Source organism: Cyprinus carpio, chromosome A6, assembly GCF_018340385.1.
Source record: "Cyprinus carpio isolate SPL01 chromosome A6, ASM1834038v1, whole genome shotgun sequence".
NCBI classification, from domain to species: Eukaryota; Metazoa; Chordata; class Actinopteri; order Cypriniformes; family Cyprinidae; genus Cyprinus; species Cyprinus carpio.
The window spans coordinates 6,558,414-6,586,130 of NC_056577.1; the positions used below are offsets into that span (position 1 = coordinate 6,558,414).

General features: G+C 35.0%; 1 protein-coding gene across 3 annotated transcripts; it reads left to right on the forward strand.

Annotated features, from left to right (window-relative positions):
* Positions 1–18: 18 nt before the first annotated feature.
* Positions 19–27,009, forward strand: LOC109060410 (rap guanine nucleotide exchange factor 4-like). Of its 3 annotated transcripts, XM_042757688.1 has the most exons (30): positions 27–364; positions 3,746–3,888; positions 4,887–4,975; positions 7,439–7,585; positions 14,522–14,594; positions 14,672–14,736; positions 15,761–15,867; positions 16,020–16,141; positions 17,070–17,253; positions 17,432–17,516; positions 17,625–17,685; positions 18,430–18,506; positions 18,620–18,766; positions 18,908–19,014; positions 19,142–19,227; positions 20,090–20,168; positions 20,334–20,484; positions 20,600–20,688; positions 20,794–20,824; positions 20,928–21,006; positions 21,866–22,012; positions 22,382–22,479; positions 23,128–23,253; positions 23,344–23,522; positions 23,654–23,744; positions 24,100–24,150; positions 24,249–24,336; positions 24,430–24,494; positions 24,932–24,986; positions 25,949–27,009. In XM_042757688.1, the coding sequence occupies exons 1-30, from the start codon at positions 297–299 to the stop codon at positions 26,074–26,076; spliced, it is 3,018 nt and encodes a 1,005-aa protein (XP_042613622.1). In that variant the 5' UTR covers positions 27–296; the 3' UTR covers positions 26,077–27,009. The 3 variants fall into 3 exon arrangements, with proteins under 3 accessions (XP_042613624.1, XP_042613622.1, XP_042613623.1); XM_042757689.1 differs by lacking the exons at positions 27–364; positions 3,746–3,888; positions 4,887–4,975; positions 7,439–7,585 and adding an exon at positions 11,626–12,332; XM_042757690.1 differs by lacking the exons at positions 22,382–22,479; positions 23,128–23,253; positions 23,344–23,522; ... (4 more) ...; positions 24,932–24,986; positions 25,949–27,009 and having other exon boundaries at positions 19–364; positions 20,794–20,821; positions 20,926–21,006; positions 21,866–22,005.
* The last annotated feature ends 708 nt before the right edge of the window (positions 27,010–27,717 follow it).

Below are 27,717 nucleotides of genomic sequence, written 5' to 3' on the forward strand. Positions count from 1 at the left end.
TTTTATTATTATTTATTTATTTTTCAAGCATGGCAACCACGTTATTTGATTTTAACCATCATCAGCACACGATCTAAACCCGATGAGTATTTCTCACTGTTCAGAACGTGACTTGTTCTTCTTGTCAGTGGGTGCAGTCACGCTTGTAAACGTTCGTCGTGCGTGGACGTGGTGACGACGAGTCAACGCCACGGTGATCCAGTTGACGACAGAGGCGGGGAGGGGCGCGGACCTGATGCTGATGCGCCCGAGTCGACGAGATTCGCGACGCACGATCCTCACCGGTCGAGCCGAAGATGGTAGCGGTGCACGCCTCTGCGCACTCCGTGGCCTCCTCAGAGTGGATCATCTGCCTGGACAAGAGGTGAGTGACACGAGATCACGTCCGAAAGCGATTTTTACTTCCGTTCATTTCAATGTCCGGGGGGCTGCAACAAGGTGAAAGCAGCAGAACGCGCGATTGTCTGTCCTGGGTCCCCGATGCATCACCTGCATCTGAATACTCATCATGTGTAAATGTGTATTTTGTTTTCTGCAAGGATTTTGTTGTGTTTCTTTTGTCAGCGACAATGAATGACCTGCTTCTGCCTGTGTCACATCATGTGCATTTCTTGTGTGCATCCTGTTTTTGAATGACATATTTTAATCAGTTTCTTTAAAAGGTATGCTGCAGCATTAAATCTGCCTTTTTTATGACTGTATAAGAACAATATTCTGTGGGTTATTTAAAACAGAGTTAATAATTAGGCTGCTTTTGGATGCTCACTTTTTTGTTCTGAACTTTAAGATGCATAAACATATTGAACATTACTAAGACTATCTTACCTTCTCCCAGCCCCTCCTAGTCCAGACACATCCCTGCAGGTTACCATGGCAATGGGAGGGAAACGTGAGATCACCTTAGTGTGTGTGATGGGGTTTCAGAGGCTGATGTTTTTAATGGACTCTTCAAACGTGGTCGAGCACATTGTCTTTACACTGATCATTGTAATGGTTCTTAAAGATATCCATGGTCTCATTAACATCCGACACCAGGATGCATTGTAGAGATCAATAAATGTGCACACACACAAAGTAAAGAACAGACTGCACTGTTGGATGATACTGTGCTGCATTGTGCTGCTCTGGCAGTTTCTACAGATCACTGACACCATGAATAGGCTAAACTGACTAAAATGACTCTCTATCATATTATTTCAAATTAGGAGCAGTCAGTTGCCTGTGTTGTATTCTGTTTAATATGCTTGATAATGAAACGGTTAGATTTTGCTGGGAAGACAGAGAGGGTTAAACTCTCTGTTGCCTGTTACCTTTTCTTCCATTGATATTCATACTATGCAAAAATATGAAGTCAGAATAATGATCCCCCACTAAACTGATGCTGTGAGAAAGTGTTATTTTAGAATTATTTATATACTATTATAGTATGTATTAATATTTTGAATTAGCTTTTGAGTTTATATGTACAGTTTAATTTAAATTGTAGTTTAGGTTTATGTATTTTTGTCATTTTATTCTAGTTCTACTTAGTTTTCATTTATTTTTTATTTCAGTTGTTTTAGTACTTCAGTTCAAATTTATTTTATTTCACCAAGGCAACATTTCAAATTTTCGTTAATTTTTCATCTAATATTTTAATTTTATTTTTGTTTTATTTCAATTAATGAAAATTATTTTTAGTAGTCTTTGAAATGGTCGCATACGGATTCAAGTCAGTTTTTCATGTTTAATTTTGAGCATTAAAAATCTATACTGTAAGAATAAATCTGTAGAAAAGGGTTAGGGTTAGGGTTAGGGTTAGGTGAGCTATTCCTCTAAACTGAAGCCTAAACCTGATGCAAAATTAAGAACCTGTGACCCTTCCAACATTGTTAAATTTAACACCTGAACCTGACATCATTTATTATATTTTTATCTCCTCCAAAAGCAGCAAGAAAACCAGCTGCATTGATTCTGACAGGTTCTAACATTTAAAAAACTGCAGTTTTAAAGGAACTAATGCCTCTAAAATTGCACCTCTAATGCCTACTGCAAAACCTCTGGGAACTGGTAAGGCAAAAAAAAATAAAAAAAAATAAATAACCTTCAGAGACAGAGAGACACAAAGGGAAAGGAAAGTGCTTTTTCAAAAGACTCTTTGGAGAGCTGAAAAAAGCTTCACAATGTGCTGGAGCTATATGAGAAAAAGAAAGAAACATGGGTGAAAAGAGCCTGAATGAGACAGAGAGAGAGAGGCATGGCTATGCAATGCAGTGTCCATTCTGTGTCCAGCAGATGAATGCTGGTAATGTTTTTCCACTCCACTGAATCTCTGCACATAAAAGTCAACAGCACTTTCACCCTCTCACATCCACAGAAGCACAGGCGGACTAGTCCGGATCACACGAGATCGACCTGGCACTGCTCAGCATAACCTGCAGGCGAATAATAAATATAGAACTAGTTAATGTAAATGAAGCTCATCTGGTCTAACTGGATCTGAGTGATGCTCTGAATGCATAAAGGCTCATAAAGGAGTTTTATATAAAAACATATGTATGTAGAATACATGTACTCAGTTATAAGGAAAATATATATTGTGATATATATCCTTGTATATATATATATATATTTGTTTCATAAGGGATTACTTTATGTCATAGAATGAAAAAATATCTTGTGTTAACCACAGACCTTAATCAGGCATTTATAGAACAACCCCCTGAATTTGGTACGAGTGACTTGGCAGTGTCCCTGCATCCTCAGTACCAAAATGACATTGGAAATTAGTAATAGGTTATAGTCAGTAGTACAGATATTTTTATGTGTAATTAAGCATCTTGAGTATCTGAGAATTATAACAAAAATATTTATCAAAAAAAAAAAAAAAATCAGCTTTTAAAAAAAGGTTTTGGTGTGTAGAACCAATGATTCACTCATCTTGGTTTGTTGAAGTTTCAAGACCAGTACTAACAGAACAGGTTTATTTATTTATTTGAAATCTTCTGTGGAACTTCATTAGCTTGATTAGTCTCCGTATGCATTTTGTCGCACTGCCCTCAGTTCGAAAACAAAACAAAAAAAATGACTGTGAAGTATTAATTTCCTCATGCTGTAATCTCCATAGCAACAAGGCATTTCTGTATAAAGGGTCTGAATTACAGCATACTGATATTGTTAAGAGAGGCAATTTATTCACTCAAGTGCACAACGCACACACACTCACATGTACATGTCACTTAATGAGCTGAGAGGTGAGAGCATTGCTGTATTTGAGCAAAATGTGAAGAGGACCTTTATTTGCCTGCATACAGTCTCTCAATCCCTCATACACCACTGGAGAAAAATGCTGCATGACTGAACATATAACTCATATAAGGATTATGTACTTTTGTTTACTCAGGTATGGTCAGGAACCAATGCAAAAACTTCCAAAAATATCCAAAGCTGCAAACAGTTGCATCAATTTCTCTTCAAAGATGAATTATTAGTTCAAATCAAGCTACTGTAGTTCGACATTATTTTGGGAAACACTTGTTTTATTAATGTGTTCATGATTTATAGCCTGTATTTTGACAGGGCAGATGACAAACACATTAATCTTGATCACATTAATACACATCACAATGCGCTTATTATAACAGACACAACTTTGTCTGTCCTCGTAATTGTCACATGCATCGCTGCAGTGTCAGGAGTTTCTTGTTGGTCGGTTTGCTAAGAGAGCATCTACCCAGACCATAATGTCTATTTGTCTGTTTTGTAGACCAGCAGAACGCTCCGGTGAAGATGTGGATATAATTCTGGCTCGAATGAAGGGTGTGAAGGCCTTTGAGAAGTTTCACCCCAACCTGCTGCAGCAGATCTGCATGTGTGGCTTCTATGAGTACCTGGAGAAAGGCATCACCTGTAAGAAGCACATTTAGAACTGTATTTGCATGTTGCTTCCAGATTTGATTTTCACTTTGTTTTTTTTTTGTTTTGTTTTTTTGGATTTGAGAGCAGTTTAGAAATGTGTTTTCAGGTGGCTATAGGAAAGAAATAAATAAAAATTCTTTTTAACAGGGTTCTTAAGATGCCTATATGATTCTTTAGAGATTAAAAAGGTATTTGATTGTACACTACCATTCAAAAGCTTATTTTTTCAAATAAATTAATACTCTTATTTAGCAAAGAGACAGCAAAAAGAATTACAATGGTACAAAAGATTTCTAAATTCAAGTAAATGCTGTGCTTTTAAACATTCTACTCATCAAAGAATTCTAAAATAAGAGAACATATTAGAGTTTCCACAGTTTTTAACTCTAAGAATAGTAAGAAATGTTTCTTGAGCACCAAATCAACATGATTTCTGAAAACTTGAATATAATGGCTTCTGAAAATTTAGTTTTTCCTTCACAGGAATAAATGACATTTTAAAATATATTAAAATAGAATAACATGTATTTTAAATTGTAATAATATCTTACAATATTACAGTTTTTACTGTATTTTTGATCAGAAATGCAGACTTGGTGCACATATGACATATTTCAAAAACATTAAAAAATCTTACCAACTCCAAACTTTTTAAAGGTTGAGTACATTATAGGTTCTTCATTGGATTCTGGGTTATTTAAAGCATACATAGATGGTTTACTTAATAACTAAAAATGAAATATTCTCTCTGGAACCTGAAAATGTTCTCCTATGGCTCCAGGCTATAAAACTCTGTTATATTTTAATTCAAAATGCTATTGTTAAGCATGTAGTCCCGAATCTGTGCTTAAGGTTGAATTTGCCACCTAATGAGACAATAAGAAGCACATGTTGTCAATGAAAAGAAGTAGCTGTCGTGCTGACATCAAAATGAAGAATTCCTCTGCAATTTGTTGATCAGTATTCATAGACTCTGTGTTTGCCTGCAGTGTATCGGCAGGGTGACATCGGTACCAGCTGGTACGCGGTTCTGTCTGGATCTCTGGATGTGAAAGTGTCTGAGACAGCCAACCATCAGGTAAGAGAGACCGCAATCAGGATCATTTGAAGCCTCAATCTGCTAGGAGTCAGCTGAGATAAGTAGTAGTTTAGCCTGGCAGACATCATTTGCATCTATCAGCATACAGAAACTGCTACAAAGATCCCTGCTGTGAGTAGGCGAATGGTCCACGACTGGCCTTGTTAATAGTCTGATATATGAGGACATGATGCAGTGCTGCTGGGGATGGAAGCATCTTTCTGTGAATCCACTGGGAATACAATGAGTCACACTGTCAGATGTGTTTACTGGCCCTTAAGCATGCATCACTCCCACACAACTGAAGAGGGATTTCCAAAGATTCCAGAAGCTTCTGTGTTTTGCATATTAGAGCTTATAGAATCTGTATAGTGATGTATGGAATGTGATCTCTTTGCGGGTAAAGTGTGACATTCTGTTGTTCATTTCCACAACAATCCCACCCCAAACTGTGTGTTCGGCTGGTTCAAAGAAAGCAATGTTGGGCAGTTTTTTGGAGTCATCATGCTTATAGACTCTGCATATTAAGTATTTTAAATCACCTTTATTTAAGATTACACTACTGTTCAAACGTTTTGTATAGTATGATTTTTTTCATAATTTTGAAAGCAATCTCTTATGTTCAACAAGGCTGCATTTGTTTGATCAGAAATATGGGAAAAATAGTAATTATTTATTTATTTATTTATATTTGAATATATTTTATAACGTATTTTATTCCTGTGATGCAAAGCTGAATTTTCAGCATCATTACTCCAGTCTTCAGTGTCACATGATCCTTCGGAAATCATTTTAATAGATTTTTTTATTTGAATAAAATCTTTTAGAACATTATAAATGTCTTTACTATTACTTTTTATCAATTTAATGCATCCTTGTTGAATAAAAAAATCATACTGACCCCAAACATTTGAACAGTAGTGTTTGCTGAAGTTTGCTTTTCATGTTTCTCGTGAGAAAACGACTGCAGTCATTTTTTACATGTGTCTTTAATCTTTAATCTCAAACTTTGCTCAGATTTTGAGCAATCAAAATCAAAGCTCTCATGAACTGTATTTTACAGCTTTTGACAGTATGTCAGCAATCATAAGATTTGTTTCTATTTGTATTTTTCCTCAGCAATTTCAAAAATGAAAGTTCTCCTGTAATATGAATGAGTAACCTCTGAATAATATTTCCCCCTCTGAGTCTGTATATGTATCGTAGCATTCATATGTAAAACATTCTAGTTATACTTGATTACATGCACAATTGTGCATAGAACTGACACAAGGCATCATGTTATGCTTCTCTTTCACACTTCCGCAGTTGCCCTGCAGCAATGAATGTCCTGCGTGCAGCTGAATGTGTGTGTGGTTTTGTCTGCATACAGTGTGTGCCTGTGAGAATCCCTGTTTCACTGATGCAATACTAACGGCTTGTGTGTTGCTCCAGTTTCATCGAGGGATCCGTGGGGCAATAAGCTATTATCACGCTGCTCTGATTAAATGAATGTAAAATGTAAGACAGGGTGTAGAAAATAAGTGTATTTGTGGATGTAATATGATTCAGTTATGAGTGTGTGAGCTTGTGTTTTACTGATCTCAAACGACCTTTTTAAACCTCACTGAGCACATTCCCTTATGGCGTGCATATATTTACATAAATTACATAAATTAGAAGAGTATTTAAAGTAATAGCTCGCCCCAAAAATTTTAATTATTTTCAATGTAATTACAATGAATAAAGATTTAGGGGTATTTTACCGCCATCTGGAGCTTTGAATTTAAAGGAATAGTTGACACACAAATAAAGATATGCTGAAAATATACTCACACTCAGGCCATCCAAGATAGAAGAGTTGTTTCTTCGTCAAAACAGATCTGGAGAAATTTAGCATTACATCACTTGCTCACCAATGGCTCCTCTGCAGTGAATGGGTGTCGTCAGAATAAGAGTCCAAACAGCTGATAGAAACATCACAAGTAATCCACACGAATCCAGCACACCAATTAACATCCTGTGAAGTGAAAATCTGCATGTTTGTAAGAAACAAATGTATCTTTAAATGGTCACTTCTGGACAAAATACTGGGCAAAAGTCCATAATCCATAATAACACTTCCTTTTTAGAACTGTTTTGGATTGTTTCTGCTTGTAAACTGTGATTGATCTGTGCAGAATTCTCTCTTGATTCAGATGAGACGACTTTTTCAGAAAGCAGTTTTATGTTTCATATTTTAGCCGGAGTCATGTGGATTACTTGTGGATTATTGTGATGTTTTTATCAGTTGTTTGGACTCTCATTCTGACGGCACCCATTCACTGCAGAGTGATGATGGCACAGATTTAATTTTGAACAAATCAGCATAACTATTCCTGAAAGATCTTTATAATTAACTTGCAAATATGTTATCATGGTCCTTCTCCCTCTGTTTGTCTTCCACTCTTCTTAATATATTCTTTTTTTGTTTTTGTTTTGAAGGATGCTGTAACGATCTGTACTTTGGGAGTGGGGACAGCATTTGGAGAGTCGATTCTGGATAACACTCCTCGACATGCCACGATTGTCAGCCGAGAGAACAGTGAACTTCTGCGCATCGAACAGAGGGAGTTTAAAACCCTGTGGGAGGTTTGTGTGTGTGCAGGTGTTACTGAACATTTTCATGACAGCTGCTGTAAGTGAATTCGGCTGACAGCTACAACTAAAATGACTCTAAAAAGCTCAAAAGAATCTGACCATGGGCCGCTGAAATTGAGTTTCCAGTCTTTGAAAGGCAGGGTTTTGGAGAGAGGCTGCGTGATGTTGATGTGATTCAGTGGCTAAGTGTGGCAGAAATTAACAATATGACTAATATTGGCATCTTGAGTTTTGAATATTTTGAATGGCATATGACCATACTATATTTGCAGTTATTTTCTTTATGCAATGTATAGCTATGTTACAGTTGCCAAATTATGCAGTATACAACAGTATACAATTTCTATAGATTTCTTTTAAGTGTTTTCAATTTTAAATACATATTTATTGACTATTTATTTATTTATTTATTGCATAGTGCATACTATTCTACATAATTATACTATTCTACTCATTACTTTTTTTAGGCTGCGTAATATTTTAATAAGTAAAATTTAAAAGCTAAATAAATAAATTAACCATTTAATTTCATATGTAACATATCAAAGTCTTGTGTCAAAATGTTAAATGCTATTGTTTATCACTGCATACTGCATATTATTCTACACTGTCATACCATTCTATTCATTATTTTTTGGGCTGCCTAATATTAAAGTATGGTCATGTGGCAAAAATGTTGGACCCTATTGTTTGTCTTTGCATACTCATAACATTTTTTAGGCTGTCTAATTTTTTTATTTTATTTTTTAAATTTATTTTAGTTAAATTGGATTTAAAATGTAAACATATTTAATTAAACATGATGTAACAGTAAAATCATGTGACAAAATTGTTGCATGCTATTATTTATCATTGCATACTGCATACTGTTCTATTCATATTGTTCTACGTATACTATTCTACTCATTAATTTTTTTAGGCTGCCTAGTATAAGTCATGTGACAAAAATGTATGCAATAGTAAATTATTGCATAATGCATAGTATTCTACCTATTTTTTGTGTTTTTTTTTTTCTTTCTTTTTTTTAATAGTAGGTTATAGGCTATACACATAAAGTGTAGCATTACGCTGCTATTCCATTCTGAACATAGCCAGTGTGTTTGTATCAAGGAACCTTTTCAGTAGTAATCACTGAGCATCAGTAACACTAGGGGGCGCTCTCTGGTCTGCTAACAGCTTGGTCGGCTCCTCTTGTTTGTTCAGCACAGTCATACAGTGGTATGCATGGGGTGGGGGGATTCGAACCCTTGCCCCTTTAATCACCGACGATAATGTTAATTTATGGTCTGCTCTAGATACCCCCTATTTCTATTTCTATAGAGAGCGTCTAGAGGGCACGTAGATACACCCCGGAACCCCCCAACCAGGGCCGCAATTTCTACCTCTGTGAATGTGTGTGTGTGTGTGTGTGTGTGTGTGTGTGTGTGTGTGTGTGTGTGTGTGTGTGTGTGTGTGTGTGTGTGTGTGTGTGTGTGTGTGTGTGTGTGTGTGTGTGTGATAATCAATTCAGGAGTCATGTCTTAGTCTTTGAAGTTTGTCTCATTAACTCAGCAGAGAATTGGGAGAAAATGTATTGGGATATTGTAAAAAAGGCAAGATATCCGTATTCATTGTCTTAAATGGATTTAGCTTGGTTGTTAATTCCCAGTCAGAAGCTTTTGAGTGTGTTTAGACACATACACTTTGATAAAGTAGTTTTTGCATGTCCTCATGCTTTAATCTTTCCGGCATGAGAAAAAAAGACTGAAATTGTATCAAATACAAAAAAAAAAAAACGGGTTTCAATCCCTGTTTCATAAAGCCTTTTTCTTGATATGAATGAAATCTCATATCCTTCAGCATTCAATAATGCCTCAGAGGAGTCTTATACTCTCTTATTGGCTGTTATTGAAGGTGTTAACCTGAATTATAAGAAAACGACATGATAACATAAAAGATGTATATAAATATTTATCGGCCTTTGTATACACTTCTGCTTACTATGCGTCTTCTTAAGCAATAGTTACATTAATAAAAGTGAATATTCTGTCGTTTACCTCATATATCATTCCAAACACTTTTCTTTAAATATTTTTCTGAACGTGGCTGCTCTTTTTCTTTTAAGCAATTGTATGGGGACAGAGGCTGTTGAGGTTCAAAATTGTAAAATGATTGTAAAATTACAATAATGTAGTCCATATGACTCATACACTATAATCTTCTAAACCCATACAAAGACCGTATTTGGTATTTCATTGAAAATCTTCCTCCAGCTCTGAATTCTCATCTATTGTTAATGTACATTCAAATAAGGGGCAACTTGACAGGTCAAACTTATCAGGAATGAACTTGTCATTTGTGCTCAAATATTGTACAGATTTCAGAGTTATTGAGTGGACGAGTTACTGCCTGTATGGTTTCAGAAGACATATAATCCACACATGTAGACTACGTAATATAAATACTTAATATATAATGTTACAAAAGCAGCTCTTTTGAACTTTCAATTCATTAAAGGATCTTGAAAAAATGCATAACATTTTCCAAATAAATATGAAGCAGCAAAACAGTTTTTTTAACAATGATAATAATAAGAAATGTCAGCATATTAGAATGATTTCTGAAGGATCATGTGACACTGAAGACTACAGTAATGATGCTGATAATTCAGCTTTGCCAACATGGTTAGAGTTACTATATCTGTGGACACCTGCTTCTTCTGAAGAATCTGTCTTCAGTGCTATTATGACTGATGTGCTGATCATTTCTGATCCTAAACATTAAAAATGAAGTGAGTGTGACTCAGTGTGTGAGAGACACAGAGGCTGTCAGGCTTCTGTCATTAGAGCTGTGTGTGTAGATAGTATCACCTGTGACTCACAGCTCGCTAGTGACCATATGTGCCTTATTTTTGTTTCATATCTTACACACGCAGCTGAACAGTCAAACATACAGCATGAATTATATATGAGTCTCTGCTGCATCAGTGGAATAATGTGGGGGAAGATCTCTCTGTCTCTCTCTACGATATTCCTCCTCTCTTTCTCATAAACCTCGTCTCATTCAGGCGAGTGCTCATAACAGTGTTTTTGTTTGTATATGAGTAGTGTGTGTGTGTGTGTGTGTGTGTGTGTGTGTGTGTGTGTGTGTGTGTGTGTGTGTGTGTGTGTTTCAAACTCATCAGCCTCAATCACAATATGTTTACTGAACTCTCAACAATACAAATGGCATAAAAATATTCTTATAAACTCATATATATTTAACAACACAGCCCAGCTACATACTTTACATCTCATTAAAAGCTGAAAAGTATGTGCCAAAGTAAACAAAATGTATTCGTTTGCTAGCTAAGTATTAAATTATTACGATCCTGGCATTAAACTTGGCATGTAGTGATTGTGCTGCAACAAATATAATTCAATTTAAAAACAAATACAAAATAAAACAAATACATTTTAAAAACAAAGCATAATATAATATTTAATGTGACAAACTTGTAAGAAGATGACTCAGATATAATAATTATAATGTATCTGTTTTTTTAGCAAAGGTGAAGAGAAATCATATACTGTACAATTTTAGGAGGGCTGAGATAAAAGACAAAAATAGGCTCTAAGCATTACATAAAAGTAACTACAGTAACTAACTGACAAGCTTGATTGACAAGTGTGTTTTGCTTATGATCTAGAAGTGTATTTTTATTTATTTTTTTCTGACCAACAAAGCTGTTCACATGGTGTTTATTGGTTGGACTTACAGTGTTGTTTTTGTTAAATAAAACTAAAACTATTTTAAAAACACTTTTTGTAATTGAAATAAAATTAAATTAAATTAAATTAAATTAAATTAAATTAAATTAAATTAAATTAAATTAAATTAAATTAAATTAAAAACTTAACTCAAACGGACAGTAGAAATGTTGCCTTGGTAACTAATTAATCAAATAAGTTAAAATTACAAACTAAAACTGAAATAAAAGAATAAAATAGAATTATTAAAATAAGGAACATAATTGAAATTAAGGACAAAATCACATTACTAAGCACAAAATTACTAAAAGTTACTTAAACAAATTAAAATGAAAACAGAAAAAGATAAATCAACATTTAAAAAATATACTATAATACTAAAATAACACTAGACTGACAGACACAGTTCCAATGGATTGGACTTGACCTGTAATATGCAACAAAACAGGGTCCTCTAATATCATAAAACTATATTAGTGTATACCTGACTGGAAAAGGGCTGAACTAACTGATACTCGAAGACAGACTACCCTTCTCTCTAATGTGATAATGGTGATTTCACTACATCTGCAGGGCACACACACACACACACACACATACACTCACACAGCTGTCTGTTCCGTGTAAATACAATTTAATACTCTAAATAATTGATAAAGCCACAAGCTTTTGAGAGCCTTTTAGCAGCCCATAGTTCCCTCTCCCTCGCTCATGTGTAATGCTGTGGTACAGGGTGAATTGAGTGAATGCAGCTCTCTGATTGGCTGCAGCTATTGCCTGGCAACGGCGACTGAAGTCCAGTCAGATGCTCAGCCAGAAAGATCCAAAGAGCAGACACAAGATCACATTATCCATACGTGTGTAACTGGAGCATCAGGGTGTGCGGGTTTGATTTCATGTCTTTGTGCATCTGACTGGAAAGCACTGGAGCTTTTGCTGGATAATGCTGGGAGGTTGGCAGGGTTTAGGAAGTATCCCTGTCGGACTACACTCCACAAACTCTTACCAGGGTGAGTCCCATTGGCTCAGTGTCTTTAATTGTACCACATGCACAAAGATTTTATGCTATTTTCATAGTTTATAATCAATAAATCACACTTATAGATATATTAGTACCTGCAGCACTGTGTTCAGAGCTGCATCAATATCAATGTGGTTTTTGAGGTTAATGATCTCAGAAGTGGTTTTTTTTTTTTTGATTGGAGGTGATAAACAACAGAATTGACTTTTACTGGTGCAAATCATTTTAATACATGTTCTTTTCTTCTGTACTTTCCTTACATCTGATGTTTGAGAATGTAGTATTTCTGATAGGATGGTCATGACTTGATAAAGAGGCCCTGTCCTTGTGCCAGCAGTGTGAGGTGAATATCAGCTGCTGAAAGCCGAGGATGTGCACTGAATGTTGAGGGGCTTCTGTCTCTCCAGGTCAGCTCTGTGCCAGGCTGCAGGGGGCACCGCCTGACCGGCCAATGAGGGAGGAAGTACTCTTGTTTTGTGTGTTTATATGCTGTTAATTGCATAATCCTGGCTGAATTACTTAACCTATGTGAAGGCAGCCAGCTGGAAAGAGCAACAATGTATTATTTTGTTGTGTGTATGTGTGTCTGAGGGATGGGAAAAGTTAAGAAAAGTTAGCTTTTGTTTAAGCTTCAGGAAGCAGGAAGGAAACAGGATATACAAAGTGCATTTGTGTGAATGGGACAAAAACTGTTTGAAGACTTCAAATCAGTGGCTAAAGAAAACCAACCTCTCCAGTTGTAACCCTCTATTCAGTTCACTCTATCATACAGAATGTTCTCTGGACTCTCTGTCACTTCTACTTAATGGAAACACAGCACCTTAGAGTAGCATGGGCTGTGGTACTGCGTTTGAATGAATGAAGGCTCAGTGCATCTGTATTACATCAGTTCACTCAGAGACCCGTAATCTCACAGGATCCTGTGAAGTTACAAAAACATAAATTTCCCTCCCTGACATCATTTATTTTCAGCCTTTTGGATGCTTTTATATATTATGGCTCAGTTTGGATTCTGGAAAAGTTCAGAAATACATCATATTCTATTCTATTCTATTCTATTCTATTCTATTCTATTCTATTCTATTCTATATTGTGGCAGCAACTAAGCATAAACTACTCACTTTTTTTAATGTATACATAGCATATACACTTATGTTCAAAGTTTGGGGTCAGTAAGTTTGTTTGCTTGTTTATAATTTATTTACCTGTATTAATTATTGGTAGTGTATGTGAATGTGGTATTCGATACATATATTTATATATAAGATTTGTTCTCTCATTCATATTTATGCAGAATTTTATGGATAGTGTGAAAGTGTCATCATATTCTTACTTTACAATAAGGGATGATTCTGTAGAACCATTGACTGATGATTGAATAAGAACTTACTTTGTAGTTGAAGAAGTGAGAGAGACAAATCATTTGCTGAAAAATTTGGAGAAACCAATAATTAAACTTGTAGTAATTAAACATTTTCCTAATCATTTATTTACATCAGCATTTTTTAAATATCAAAACATGTTTAAAACAAGATACGTTCACATTTTTAAGTTTACAAGATAAGGTTACAAATTGTGTAAACTGTTAATACTATATTTAGAATTAATTTTATCCTTAACTTTAAATATATATATTAAATATTATTTTAAAAGATTTAGTTACTTATATTTATTCACCCTTTTTCTTCTCTTTTATGGATGGTTGGACATTTTTTTTGAAAAACAACAAAAAATACTGATTAAGAAAATGATTTTTTGCAATGTGGTGCAAGCGTGGTGAACTCCATTCACACAGGCCGAATAATTCAATTTCTCAGCCATTTTGAGAATATCTACACAGATTTCCAGCAGGTGCAGTATAATGTGTGTGTCTGAACTCTAGGTGAGTTTGGGCCGGTATCAGGGTCTCATTCATTGCCTGCTGTTCCTCAGCTGCATGTGCCACCTAGTCACCATGGTGATAGGGAGAGGAAAAGAATGAAAACATCTGAATATTCATAGTGATCGTTGCCAAGCCACAAAAGGCTTTAATCTGATTGGTGGACCTCAATGTTCTTACTACAGAGCTTTCACTTTAAAGATGTAAAGGCAGTTCACCTTTTTGAAAATGATTCAGTGCACGTCTGAGGTTTTGAGGGCTTAGAATACATTTTCATTGTGTTATTCTGTGTCTTGCAGAAATACAGGCAGTGCATGGCAGGGCTTCTCGCCCCGCCGTATGGAGTGATGGACAGCGGGGCTACAAATGATAGTGAGTATCACACATAAACATACACACTCACACAACACATCAGTGATTATTTCTCAGCGATTTTCTGTTTGATGCAGGAATGCCGGACAAAGAGAATCTCAACAGCGACCCTCTCAGTTTCATGTCAAAACACCTGAATAAGGTACGATTGATTTAATATCTATTTTGACTTAAATGTCATATAGTGAAAGTTGCATCACCTCTACAGTTTAATGAGTCGTATAGATATAATAAAAACAGTAAAAACAGTAAAATACTTTTTTATTACAATTTATACAAATAAATGTTTTCTATTATAATATATTGTAAAATGTTTTTTTGTGATTGCTAAACTGAATTTTCAGCATCATTACTCCAGTCTTCAGTGTCACATGATCCATCAGAAATTATTATAATATGCTAATTAGCTGCTCAAGAAATGTTTCTTACTATTATCAATGGTGATCAATGTTAAAAACAGTTGTGCTGCTCAATATTTTTCTAGAAACTCTAATACATTTTTATTTTTATTTGAATTCTTTGACGAATAGAAAGTTTAAAAGAACAGCATTTATTAATATATATATATATATATATATATATATATATATATATATATATATATATATATATATATATATATATATATATATATATATATATATATATATATATATATATGTATATATATATATATATATATATATATATATATATATATATATAATATGTATATATATATATATATGTATATATATATATATATATATATATATGTATATATATATATTCCTGTATATATTCCGAGTCCTGTAATTTGGACTTGCAGTGTTCAAAAATCAATATTTATTTATAAAATTTTTGATTCATCTTAATTTTTCTGGCACAGTTTCCTGAGAGTGACTCAAAAACCGTTTTTGGTGATTAATTTGACAGTAATTCCCATTTCCATGCACATAACTCAAGACCGCAGGCACCACTTTTACACAGATTTATGCTAATTATGTATAATTAATTGAATTTAAAACACCATCTGCTACCAGATGTCACTTACACTAGCAAATTGAGTGCAGGCCATTGAATCCCAATCAATGTGCTGTGTGCAGATCAGAAAATAGGCTGTGCAGGAATGTTTTTCTGTGCCTCACTCTCAACTTCCTCTCTCTCTGTCCCGGATATTGCTTCAGGTCCCATCAGAGAAGATTTTGAGGGCAGAAAAAGTCTTACGTAATGCTATACTGGCCAGAGCTCCACACATGATCAGAGATAGAAAATATCATCTGAAAACCTACAGGTGTGTGTGTGTGTGTGTGTGTGTGTGTGTGTTGCCTATGAAAAATGTTATATGGCACAACTTATGCATGATTTATTCAATTAGGTCATGTCTAGTATATGTAGAAACAAAGTACAGTGCATGTGTTGAGCGTGGTCTGTGTGTGTTTACAGGCAGTGTTGTGTGGGCACCGAGCTGGTCGACTGGCTGCTTCAGCAGAGCTCGTGTGTTCACAGTCGGGCTCACGCTGTGGGAATGTGGCAGGTGCTGCTGGAGGAAGGGGTCCTGAATCACGGTACACCTTTCCTGTTCGCTGTAGTGACAGCCAGCTTAACAGACGGGTCATTCCTACTATGCAGTACCTTTTCACATTTCAAATTACACTACTTAAATTGGAAATCATATTACTTTGATTTATTTGATGACAATAAATGATCATAGTGATTTTATTTTTTATTTATTTTTATGTCACTACACTGGTTTGAGTGTATGTTTTTATTTTAAGTATTGTAGATATTTCTCAATTTTCTTTTCTCTGATTCTTCCTGAGTTTTATTATATTATTTTAACCTGTGTTGGGTTAGTATTATTTAAATACTGTTATATAAATTAATTAAATACTGTTTTTTTTTTTCAGTTTTGACTTTTATTTTTATTTATTTTTTTGTGGGTGGTTTTCAGATTCAGTCATTTTTATTAGGTTTTTTTGTGTATTTTTGTTTAGCTTCAATTTAATTTTAATTACATTTTACTAACTTAAGTACATCACCTTGTCCTTTTTTTCAGTCAGTTGCCAATGCAACATTTAATTTTTGTTTAGGTTTTTTTAGTTATTTTTTTTATCTATTATTTATATTTTATTTTATTTTAGCTTTATTTCAATAACTGAACATAATTTTCACTCATTTTAGTTTTCATTAACGATACGAAGTAATCAGTAAGTGTTTTTTTTTTTTTTCACTGACCTAAAAATCACTTTCCATCATGTATTTGCAACAAGGTCTTTAAAACCTGGAGAAAGATATCTAGTGTTCCCATTCATCTCAGTCGCACTTGTTCAGCTGTCACAGCTCTATACTGCATTAAAGAAATGACCCAGCTAGTTAAACCCAGTAATAGCTTGATTTATATTTTTTTTAATGACTCTAATTAGAGCTTATGAACAGATTCATGCTGCAGAACACGTATTTTATCTCTGTTTTTTCTTTTTGTTATGTTGACAGTCGACCATGAGCTCAACTTTCAAGATAAGTACCTCTTTTACCGCTTCCTTGATGACGAGGAGGAAGATGCAGTGTTGCCTAGCGACGACGACAAACGTGAAGCTGAGGAAGAGCTGCAGGAGACCCTCCTCTTTCTTTCCCAGATCGGCCCTGACGCACACATGCGAATGATCCTCAGGAAACCGTGAGTGGCCAACAGCGCCCCCTGCAGTATTTATTCATGTGAAAAGTGCATTTGGTTCCATATTAGGACAGAGTGCTAGATACTGTATACCTCTTCATGTCAAATTCTGCTATTGTCCATTGTTACTCTTCCTGAGCTATTTTTATGCGTCTATCTTTTTCCCTTTTTCTCTTTATAGGCCAGGTCAAAGAACAACTGAAGACCTGGAGATTATTTATGATGAGCTGCTGCATATCAAAGCTCTCTCTCATCTGTCTAACACTGTGAGTCCTCCATTGCAACCTCTGTGCCTCATTTCCACAGTAATAGCTGATATCATCAGCACTGGTATGAGCAGACTAACATGAGCTGTGCTGTGCTGCCCTCTGCAGGTGAAGAGAGAGCTCGCCGGTGTCCTCATCTTTGAGTCACATGCCAAAGCAGGCACTGTCTGTGAGTTTCAGTGTCTCTTTGCTGCTCTTTAAATTTTGATAGCTAAATTATACACACTTGGTACAGTTGCAAGATATATAATCATAGAACCGGTCAAAATTTTAGTGTTAGTAAGATTTTTTTAAAAGTGAGCCAAAGCTGGTTTTGAAAACTAACTTGTGCTTACTGAGGCTGTATTTATTAATTTTTTTATTTAAAAAAATAAATAAATAAAAAATAACCGGAAAACCAGTTAATATTGCAAAATATTATTACTATTTAAAATTACTGTTTTCTATTTTTAATATCTTGTAAAATGTAATTTATTACTGTGATGAAAAAGCTGACAGTCTCGCTCCAGTCTTCAGTGTCACATGATCCTTCAGAAATCATTCTAATATGCTGATTTTCTGCTTAAGAAACCTTTGTAACATTTGTTACTGAAAACATGTCTGCTGCTAAATATTTTGTGGAAACCATGATACATTTTTTGTAACATTGTAAATCAATTTAATGCATACTTGCTGAAAAAAGTATTATTTTCTTTACAAAACAAAAAAAAACTTACTGATCCCAAACTTTTGATTGGCTATGTTTGTCTATGCTGGTTGCATAGTTATGGACCCTGTTATGAAAATATCAAATAAAATTATTTAATTTGTATCTTCATTTTTCTGGCACTCACTCCAAACTTTTGAACAGTAGTGTAAACACTCATAGGTTGGCTCAGTCATGTTCTCTGTGTGTTCGCTTTCTATATTTCAGTGTTTAATCAAGGGGAGGAAGGCACTTCTTGGTACATTATCCAGAAGGGATCAGTAAATGTTGTTATCTATGGCAAGGTAATGTCAGCTTACATGAATTCTGTTTATTCATGTTAATGTTAAATGACTACATGCATTTTAATTTATTTACATTTTTAGATGATTTCAGACTGAGTCCTGTGTGTGTTTAGGGTGTGGTGTGCACGCTGCATGAAGGAGATGATTTTGGCAAACTGGCCTTGGTGAACGACGCCCCCCGCGCAGCTTCCATCGTACTCAGAGAGGACAACTGCCACTTCCTGAGAGTGGACAAAGAGGACTTCAACCGGATACTCAGGGTACACACACATCTATCAGTTATCGTTGAGACATACAAGCACCAGGAGAATGAGTAGTTAGTGAATCTTTGAACCTAGTGGCAAAATGAAATCTTGATGGCCTGTATTTTGGTTTGTGGATATGCTTGTTTGTGTGTGTAGGATGTTGAAGCAAACACTGTGCGTCTAAAAGAGCATGACCAGGATGTTCTGGTACTACAGAAGAGTCTCCGGCCCTCCAGCCATGGAAACATCCCAGCCCACTTCAAGTATATGATCACATCCATCAGTCTGCTCAGTTTACCCATACATTTCTTGATCCATTTACAATCAATGAATCCATCCATGCATTTATTTAAACAAACTACATTTGCTCTGTCTGGGTTTGCTGGACAGATACACTGTGATGTCAGGCAGCCCAGAGAAGATTCTGGAGCATCTGCTGGAGACGATGCGACTGGACATTCATTTCTCTGACCCAGGTACTGTACCTTCTCATTAATTGCTGAATGAGAGTTCACCCCAAAATGAAAATTTGCAAAGAATTCACTCAGGCCATCCCAGATTTTGGAGAAATTTAGCATTACTTCAGTTGCACACCAAAGGATCCTCTGTACTGAATGGGTGCCGTCAGAATGAGAGTCCAAACAGCTGATAAAAACATCACTATAATCCACAAGTAATCCACACGACTCCAGGCCATCAATTAATGTCTTGTGAAGTGAAAAAGCTGTGTGTTTTTATAAAACCAATCCATCATTACAGCATTTTAACTTTAAACTGTTGCTTCTAGTCAAAATATGAGTCCATGATCTATAATAACGCCTCCTCCAGTCAAAAGCTTCCATCCCCTGTTGTCCTCTCACATCAAAATCTACCAACCTATTTTTTTAGAACTGTTTTGGACTGTTTTTTTCCTTGTAAAAGGTGCTTGATCTGTGCATATTTCTCTCCTGATTTAGATAAGATGATCACTGGAGAAAGCAATATTATGGATAGAGGGCTGTTTGAAGTTAAAAATGTCTTTTTAATGGATTTTTCTTAACAACACACAGATTTTTACATTACAAAATGTTAATTGATGGCCTGGAGTCGTGTGGATTACTTGTGGATTATTGTGATGTTTTTATCAGCTGTTTGGACTCTCATTCTGACGGCACCCATTCAAATCACTCCATCCATTGGTGAGCGAATGATGCAATGCTAAATTTCTCTAAATCTTTTTTGATAAAGAAACAAAATCATCTACATCTTGGATGGGCCGAGGGCGAGTAAATTCACAGCAAATGTCAAATATATATATATATATATATATTTTTTTTATTATATATTTTTCACCCACAGACCCAGCTCTGGATGATTTTGTGCTCATGCACTGTGTCTTCATGCCCATCAGCCAGCTGTGCCCTGCCCTTCTGGCCCAATATCCTTCTAGTGGAATCATTCAACCAATCAACCATATCTATCTATCTATCTATCTATCTATCTATCTATCTATCTATCTATCTATCTTTCTATCTATCTATCTAGCTGTAAGAACAGCATGCTGTTTTTGTAAGTATGCATGTGTTCCTTAGCGTGTGTGTACCTACCACTCTCAGGCCTCTCAGGGCTCAGAGCAGGAGCGTCTAGACTACTCTGTTGCCAGCAAGAGACGGGTGTTCAGCTTGGCTCTGCGCTGGGCTACACTGCAGGGCCACCATCTGCTGGAGGATGACACTGCGCTCAGCTTTCTGGAGGTAAGAAGCATACACAAACATACACATGCTGGCATAGAATCACTTACCACCATCCTGCATGGAGATTTGATAGTCAGATGAGTGCATGAAACCAAACTGACTATTATGCATTCAGGAGCTGCACGGGTTCGTATCTAATGATGCAAGAGTTTTGCGTCCACTGAAGGAGCTACTGCCTGAGCTGGAGAGGATCTTGAAACAGTAGTAGGTTTTTAGTGTGTTGTGTATGTGCCTTTTGTTACTATTAGCATAATCTGACTGTTTAATGTTACTGATGTCCACGTGTGCCTGTTCCTTTTGTGGTCTCAGTCCAGATGATGCACGAACCTCTCAAAAAAAGGTAATGGTTTCAGATCTACTATATATATGTTCTATATTAGATTGTTTAAAAAATGTATAAATATTTTGCCATGTTCATATGCATTTGGTTTTTTTGGTCTCAGTATAAAGTCCTCCTGCGACAGTTCAGCTCTGGAGAGGAGAGGCTTGCAAAAAAGCAGCCAATAAGGAGCTTTGATGACAGTGAGTATACGTATATATCTATATGAAATGTTAAGAATTAAAAAAAAAATGTAAACAAAGAAAAGTTATGAGTTATGTACTGCTGTCAATTAAAGAAAAACGGGAACCAAATACTAAATACTAATATAAATAAGGAATTTAGACATGCATATTAATTTTAAACTTTCAAACTTCTAAAATTTTTTTTTTTTTTTTTTAACATATCACTTTTTCTTCTGACAATTTTCATGGGAAAATATGTTTTTTTAAGCATGTCTGCAAGTAGTCTCAGACCTCACGACAATCCCAAACAAAAATATGTTCTAAGAATGTTTTGCTAAAGTTTCCAGTAAGCTATGAAGTATTTCTTAATATTCTCTGAACAATCAAAACATCCAGGTTTTTAAATGTTTTAAAAATGATTTTTTTTCTATTAAGGTTAAAGGAAACTTCTTTTTTATCCTTTATCATTTTTATCATTATGGGAATGTTATTTTTGAATGTTCTCTGAACATTGTGAAACAAAAAACAACTTTTTAACATCCAACGAAAATTTTTAAGATAAAATATTCCATGAACAATGTATAAATAATCTTTTTCTGCTTATGTTTTGAAAAAATTAATAACTGTGAATGAATGTTCTGTTGATGTTACTGGAAGAATGTTTCTTCATATCTTTGAGATTCTTGAGTGAGTGTTAGCCAAATTTCTGAGAACACTCCCTGTTGTTGGGATATAAAATATATAAAATCAGTTTAATTTTTGGAATGAATGAATGAGCATTCATCATACAATCGGACAATCACTCAGTCAGTCAGTCAGTCAGTCAGTCTGTCAATCAAATTTCTTCTCTCTTCTTTGTCTTTCCATGTGTGTCTAGTTCTCTTGAAGGTGTACTGCAGCGATCACACTTACACCACTATTCGTGTTCCTGTGCTGGCCACGGGGAGAGAAGTGACCGCAGCTGTAGCAGATAAACTAGGATCCACTGAAGAGCTGCTTATGATAAACCTCAGCTCATCTGGAGGTGATCCACATACACACTAATTCATGATGAAATATTAGTTGCTCTTGGAGATGTGACAAACAAATACACACAAGACATTATAGATCTTCAGCCCTTTTATTGCTCTAGCAACATTCTGTATTGAGGCACTCTGTTTCTGTATTATATAATCCACATCCAGATCAGTTTCAAACTAAACCTTTCAGAAGTACTAGCATGACTGTAAATCCTGTAACAGGTTGAAGTTTATGTGGTAGTCTAAATATTAGTGATAGTAAATGCAGTGCTTAAAATCTTGCATAAAATGTATTAGGTGTTGATTGTACAGCTGTACAAGTGTTCAAAATGTGGTTTGTGGTCTGTCTAATTCTAGGCTTTATTTCTGTGTAGAGAAGCAGATTTTAAAGCCCAATGATGTATCAGTGTTCCAGTCGCTAGGAGTGAACGGGCGAATGTTTGCCTGCTCCAGAGAACAGCTTGATTCACTGGTGAGACCAAATGTGAAATATTCAGACACTTAAAGGAATAGTTCATCCAAAAATTAAAATTTGCTGAAAACTTTACTCACCCTCAGGCTATCCAAGATTTAGATGACTTTGTTTCTTCATCAGAACAGATTTGGAGAAATTTAGCATTACATCACTTGCTCATCAATGGATCCTCTGCAGTGAATGGGTGCCGTCAAAATGAGAGTCAAAACAGCTGATAAAAACATCAAAATAATCCACAAGTAATCCACACCACTCCAGTCCATCAATTAATGTCTTGTGAAGTGAAAAGCTGTGTGTCTGTATGAAATAAATACATCAACAAATAAATACATAAATACATGCACCCATTCACTACAGAGGAACCATTGGTGAGCAAGTGATCTAAGGCTAATTTTCTTGATAAGTTTCTTCTTCATAAAATGTCCTGATGAAGAAACATACTCTTCTACAACTTGGATGGCCAAAGGGTGAGTACATTTTCAACAAATATTCGTTGTGAATGTAGTCTTGGTGAGCATAAAAGACCTTTCAAAAACATCTTAATTATTCAGAAGTGTAAAAATATTTTTGTTAACACTGGATATGTGAATAGTTATGGGGTATGTATTTGTGTGTATTTAGTAATGACTGTGTATATGTGTGTAGAATCCACTTGCAGAGCAGGAAGGTCCCTCCACTGGCTCTATGTCCAGTTTTGAGCTGATGAGCTCTAAAGATCTGGCCTTCCAGATGACTCAATATGACTGGGAGCTTTTTAGCTGTGTACATGAGGTAAAGATGCACATACAGTGATACACACACACGACTGGCATTTTTAACCCACAAAATGTGGAGTTTGACTGTGTGTGTGATTGTGTGCAGTATGAGCTGGTCTATCATACGTTTGGACGGCAGGCGTACAGACGCTCTACAGCAAATCTGGAGCTGTTTCTGAAGCGCTTTAATCAGGTGCAGCTGTGGGTGGTCACAGAGGTCTGTCTGTGTGGGACGCTCAGCAAACGAGTACAGCTACTCAAGAAGTTCATCAAGATTGCCGCCCAGTGAGTTCTTCAGCACACACATATAAAATCACCAGAACTCATAATGAATTTGCACTGGATTCAGTGCATTGTGTGTTATATTGAACTGATAAGCACTTTATATATGTGTGCTGTGCATTTTATTCCCTCAGCTGTAGAGAGTTTAAGAATCTAAACTCTTTCTTCGCCATTATTATGGGCATGTGCAACCCAGCCGTCAGCAGACTCAGCCAGACATGGGAGGTCAGTGCCATATCTCAAAAGTCTATTTTAAATCATGTGCAATATTTTTATAAATATAGTCTTTGTTTTCATGTTGGTTTTATTTTCGGAAAAGTGTTTAAAACCGTTTTAAACTAAATCTTTAAAATCCTTAATAAAAAAGTGCTCATAACCAAAAAATGGCACTAAACTTTTTGTTTTGGTTTTTAATTTCAATATTTTTTTTAGATTTTTATTAAACTGTCAATACAATTTGGACTTTAATGGGTTTAACGTAAACCATACAAAAGGTTTATTCAAGTCATTGCAATTTTTAAATAGATGCATATATTAATAATATGGGCACATGCATATTTCTTTTTCTTTCTTTTTTTAGAAACTGCCTAGTAAATTCAAGAAGTTCTACTCAGAGTTTGAGAGTTTTTTAGTGAGTCTATTTCAAACATTTTAAATTCTAGCTTTTTCTAAAAAGTTATTATTTTGTGATTGAAGCTCATTGTTTGTTGATTTTTGTGTTTCTGTCAGGATCCATCCAGGAATCACCGTGCATACCGCCTCACTGTGGCTAAGATGGAGCCGCCAATCATTCCCTTTATGCCCCTCCTCATTAAAGGTGTGGGCATACAATATTCTTGATATTCTTGATATTAAGTACTGGTTGTTACAAAGTTCTTTTCTACAACATGAAATATTTCTTCTATTTCAGACATGACATTCACTCATGAGGGGAATAAAACTTTTGTTGATGGACTGGTGAACTTTGAGAAGATGGTGAGTATCTTACTGTTATCTGTGCAGTGTTGTTGTAGTAATTACTATTACAGTATTCACTAATATTTTGAATTTGCTTTTATTTTGATTCTTACAGTTTTCATTTGCTTTTGTCATTAGTTTTTTTTTTTTCTTTTTTATATTTTTTTATATCTCTTACATCTTTTTTATTTCAGTTTTAGCTTTATTCATTTTGGTACTTCATCTTAAATGTATTTTATTAAACATTTCTGCTTTTTAAGTTTTAAAGTTTTGAAGTTTTTCAACTACTATTTATATATGTATATATATATTTTTTATTATTTCAGCTGTTTTTCAATTAATGGAAATTATTTTTAATTCTTTTAGTTATCAATAACAACACTGAAACTGTGACTTATCTGCATCACTATCTTATTGGCTAGAAGATATATATTTACACTTCATTCTCTCCTCAGCGGCTGATCGCTAACACAATCCGAGCGGTGAGGCACTGCAGGAGCCAGCTGTTCAGTGAGTCATCTACACTCGAATTCTTTGTGGCCCTAATTCATTTCCCATGATCTGTCCATTTGTGCTGCCTAGTTAAAAAAGCTACATCCCAGAGTTCAGTCAATCATATCATATTCATAACAATCTGAGGTTAGATAATCAGGAAAACATAACTGGGCATGTCTTGAGGTAAAAGAGAATAAATGGGTATTAAATCACAACAATTATAAAAATGTCTAAATGTATGTTTAAAAATACTGTAAATAAAATCCCATAAAATTTACAGTAAAAAAAAAAAAATCTAAATTCTGTGACAGTGTTTCTGGGCAAAAATGGCATACTGGTACCTGTATATTTTACAAATTATAACTATATTTTATTAATTGATATAATGTTTTATACCAAAATCTGCTTTTTACCTTAAAATGTACTGATAAATACCATAATAAAACAGGTGCACTAAAAAAGCCATGTGATGAACTAGAGTTCATCATGATAGTTTTGTCTATAAAACATAACCAATGGTCATATAGATGATGCATAGACACAAAAACAAAACGCCATCAGGGTAACACACATGACACTAAAATAATGCAATAAACATTACCTAAATAATATGAAATGTAACATAAAACTCCTAATGAACATTACTGATAACATAAATAGAAAATAAAACTATTTGAATAAAATGTAATTTTACAGTATGAGATATGTCATGCAGGGACACAGTTTTTACTCAGTTTTAATTCTGTAATTGGTGTCATCTAGAAAATAAAAAAGGGTTATTTAGTATTCAGTATTGTGTCTTTTTTATACCAAGTCCGTTCAAATAATTATTAAAGAAAAAAATAGCAGCTTTAATCACAACAGGTTCATTTGTAAAAGGTCAAGTCAAGCACATTTCATTGTGGTTTATAATATTTCACACAGTGTACTTGTACTGGAAGCACTGGTTGTTTTAACACTGTTCCCACCTCCATCAGATGCTGAGGTGTCTCCAGCTAGCAAGAACCCACAGGAAGTGAGGAATTATGTGCGTCAATTGAATGTGATTGACAACCAGAGAACCTTATCCCAGCTGTCCTTCAGACTGGAGCCAAGGCGGGGCTAAAAACCAATGCTCAGAATCTTTCTCTCGCTTTTCCCTTTCTCTTTGAAATACAACCACTGTATATCCAGTTTACAACAGTACAACTCAATTTCACGTCTATCAGCTGCTAGAGCAGTTGAATGCTGACTGTATGTGCTATCACTGCCAACTGAACTACATGTGCAAGATGCATTCTCATATGTATGACTGTTTGTGTGCGTGTGTTTGAGTTGCATGTTAATGCCTTCAGTCATAAACGCTATCTTGATTGACAGTGTGTGTGTTTGTGTTTGTGTTTGTGTGTGTGTGTGTGTGTGTGTGTGTGTGTGTGTGTGTGTGTGTGTGTGTGTGTGTGTGTGTGTGTGTGTGTGCACTTGGTAAAAGTATTCATTCTTAGATTCAGTCATGTGAGGCTCTAGTTCATTCCCATGATACAGCAGTGTAAACCTGCTGCCTCTGCTCAAGCCTGCATTTCTATCATCCTATGAAACATTCAGAACAATCATAAAAATAAGAGTTTAGTGCAAGCTACATGTCATGCATACAAATAACAGTGCGACTATGATCATTTGCCAGCTACAGAAAATGAATCATTGGTACTCCGTAAAACCTTCCAGGCCTCAATGTCTTGTGGTATGTTGTTTTAAGTCATATAAATGAAGGTGTTCTGGCTCAAGGACTATTTTTACCACTGGTTAAATTGTGTGCTAGTAACTTACCTCTCGCCATAGCCTGTAGCATTATTGATGTCATTTTGTACATTGAGTTATATTTGTATATTTTTGGGTCAGACCCATTTTGCTAAGTTATCATAATCGGTCTGAGAAGGCCTTTGTTTGTTCTCATCCTGCCTTTTGGAAAGTGAGACGCTGTGTGTAGGGCACTTATTTTCTTTTAGGAAAATGTCTATGCCTACCTTGTACATAGTATAATCTAAATAAATGTATCATTGAACATTTGGTGTTGGTCCAAACAAGTGTTTTCCTCTTGTTCCTCTGTTTTATTGCCTTCTGTCTCTGCTCTGTTTTGCTCTTATTTGCTCTCTGGGACAATAAAGGCTTGGTTTACCCCAAATGAAAATCCTGTCATCATTTACTCACACTCATATGTTTCAAAACCTGTACAAATTTATTTCATAAGAGGAACACAAAAAGAGGTAAATGAGTTACTTTCATTTTGGGGTAAACATGCTTTTATATGCTACGCCTAAAAGGAAAAATATTCAAATATTATATTGAAAGGATAAATTGAATGGATTCTTTATTGCAATAAGACTGATCTGGATATAAATACAAACATACATGAGTCAATGTGCAAATGAACAAGTATGCACCAGCTGTGTGCTGGTTTACAAGTATGCATTACTGTTCGCAATAAACAGTACAATACAATAAAATATATATTAATACCATACGAAACATCCAACAGAGTATTGAAACTGGTAAGTACAGATAAATAAAGGAGATTTCAATGCAGTATTTAAACATTTTCAAGGCTTAGGATGATACCTATGTGCATGTGAATATGCATCATAAATATGTATTATTTTATATAATTTTTCGATACATTTCTGAATGTACATAAACTGATACATTTAGTGTTTAATTGTTGAATAAATATAATTAATAACAAACATTTATTTATCTATTTACTTACTTTTTA

Bases quoted from the DNA above. Each gene is read 5' to 3' on its own strand.
- LOC109060410 (XM_042757688.1), top strand. From the start codon at position 297: ATGGTAGCGGTGCACGCCTCTGCGCACTCCGTGGCCTCCTCAGAGTGG. The intron at 19,015-19,141 runs GTATATGATCAC...TTTGCTGGACAG, and splicing joins AACATCCCAGCCCACTTCAA to ATACACTGTGATGTCAGGCA. The intron at 22,013-22,381 runs GTGATCCACATA...ATTTCTGTGTAG, and splicing joins AAACCTCAGCTCATCTGGAG to AGAAGCAGATTTTAAAGCCC.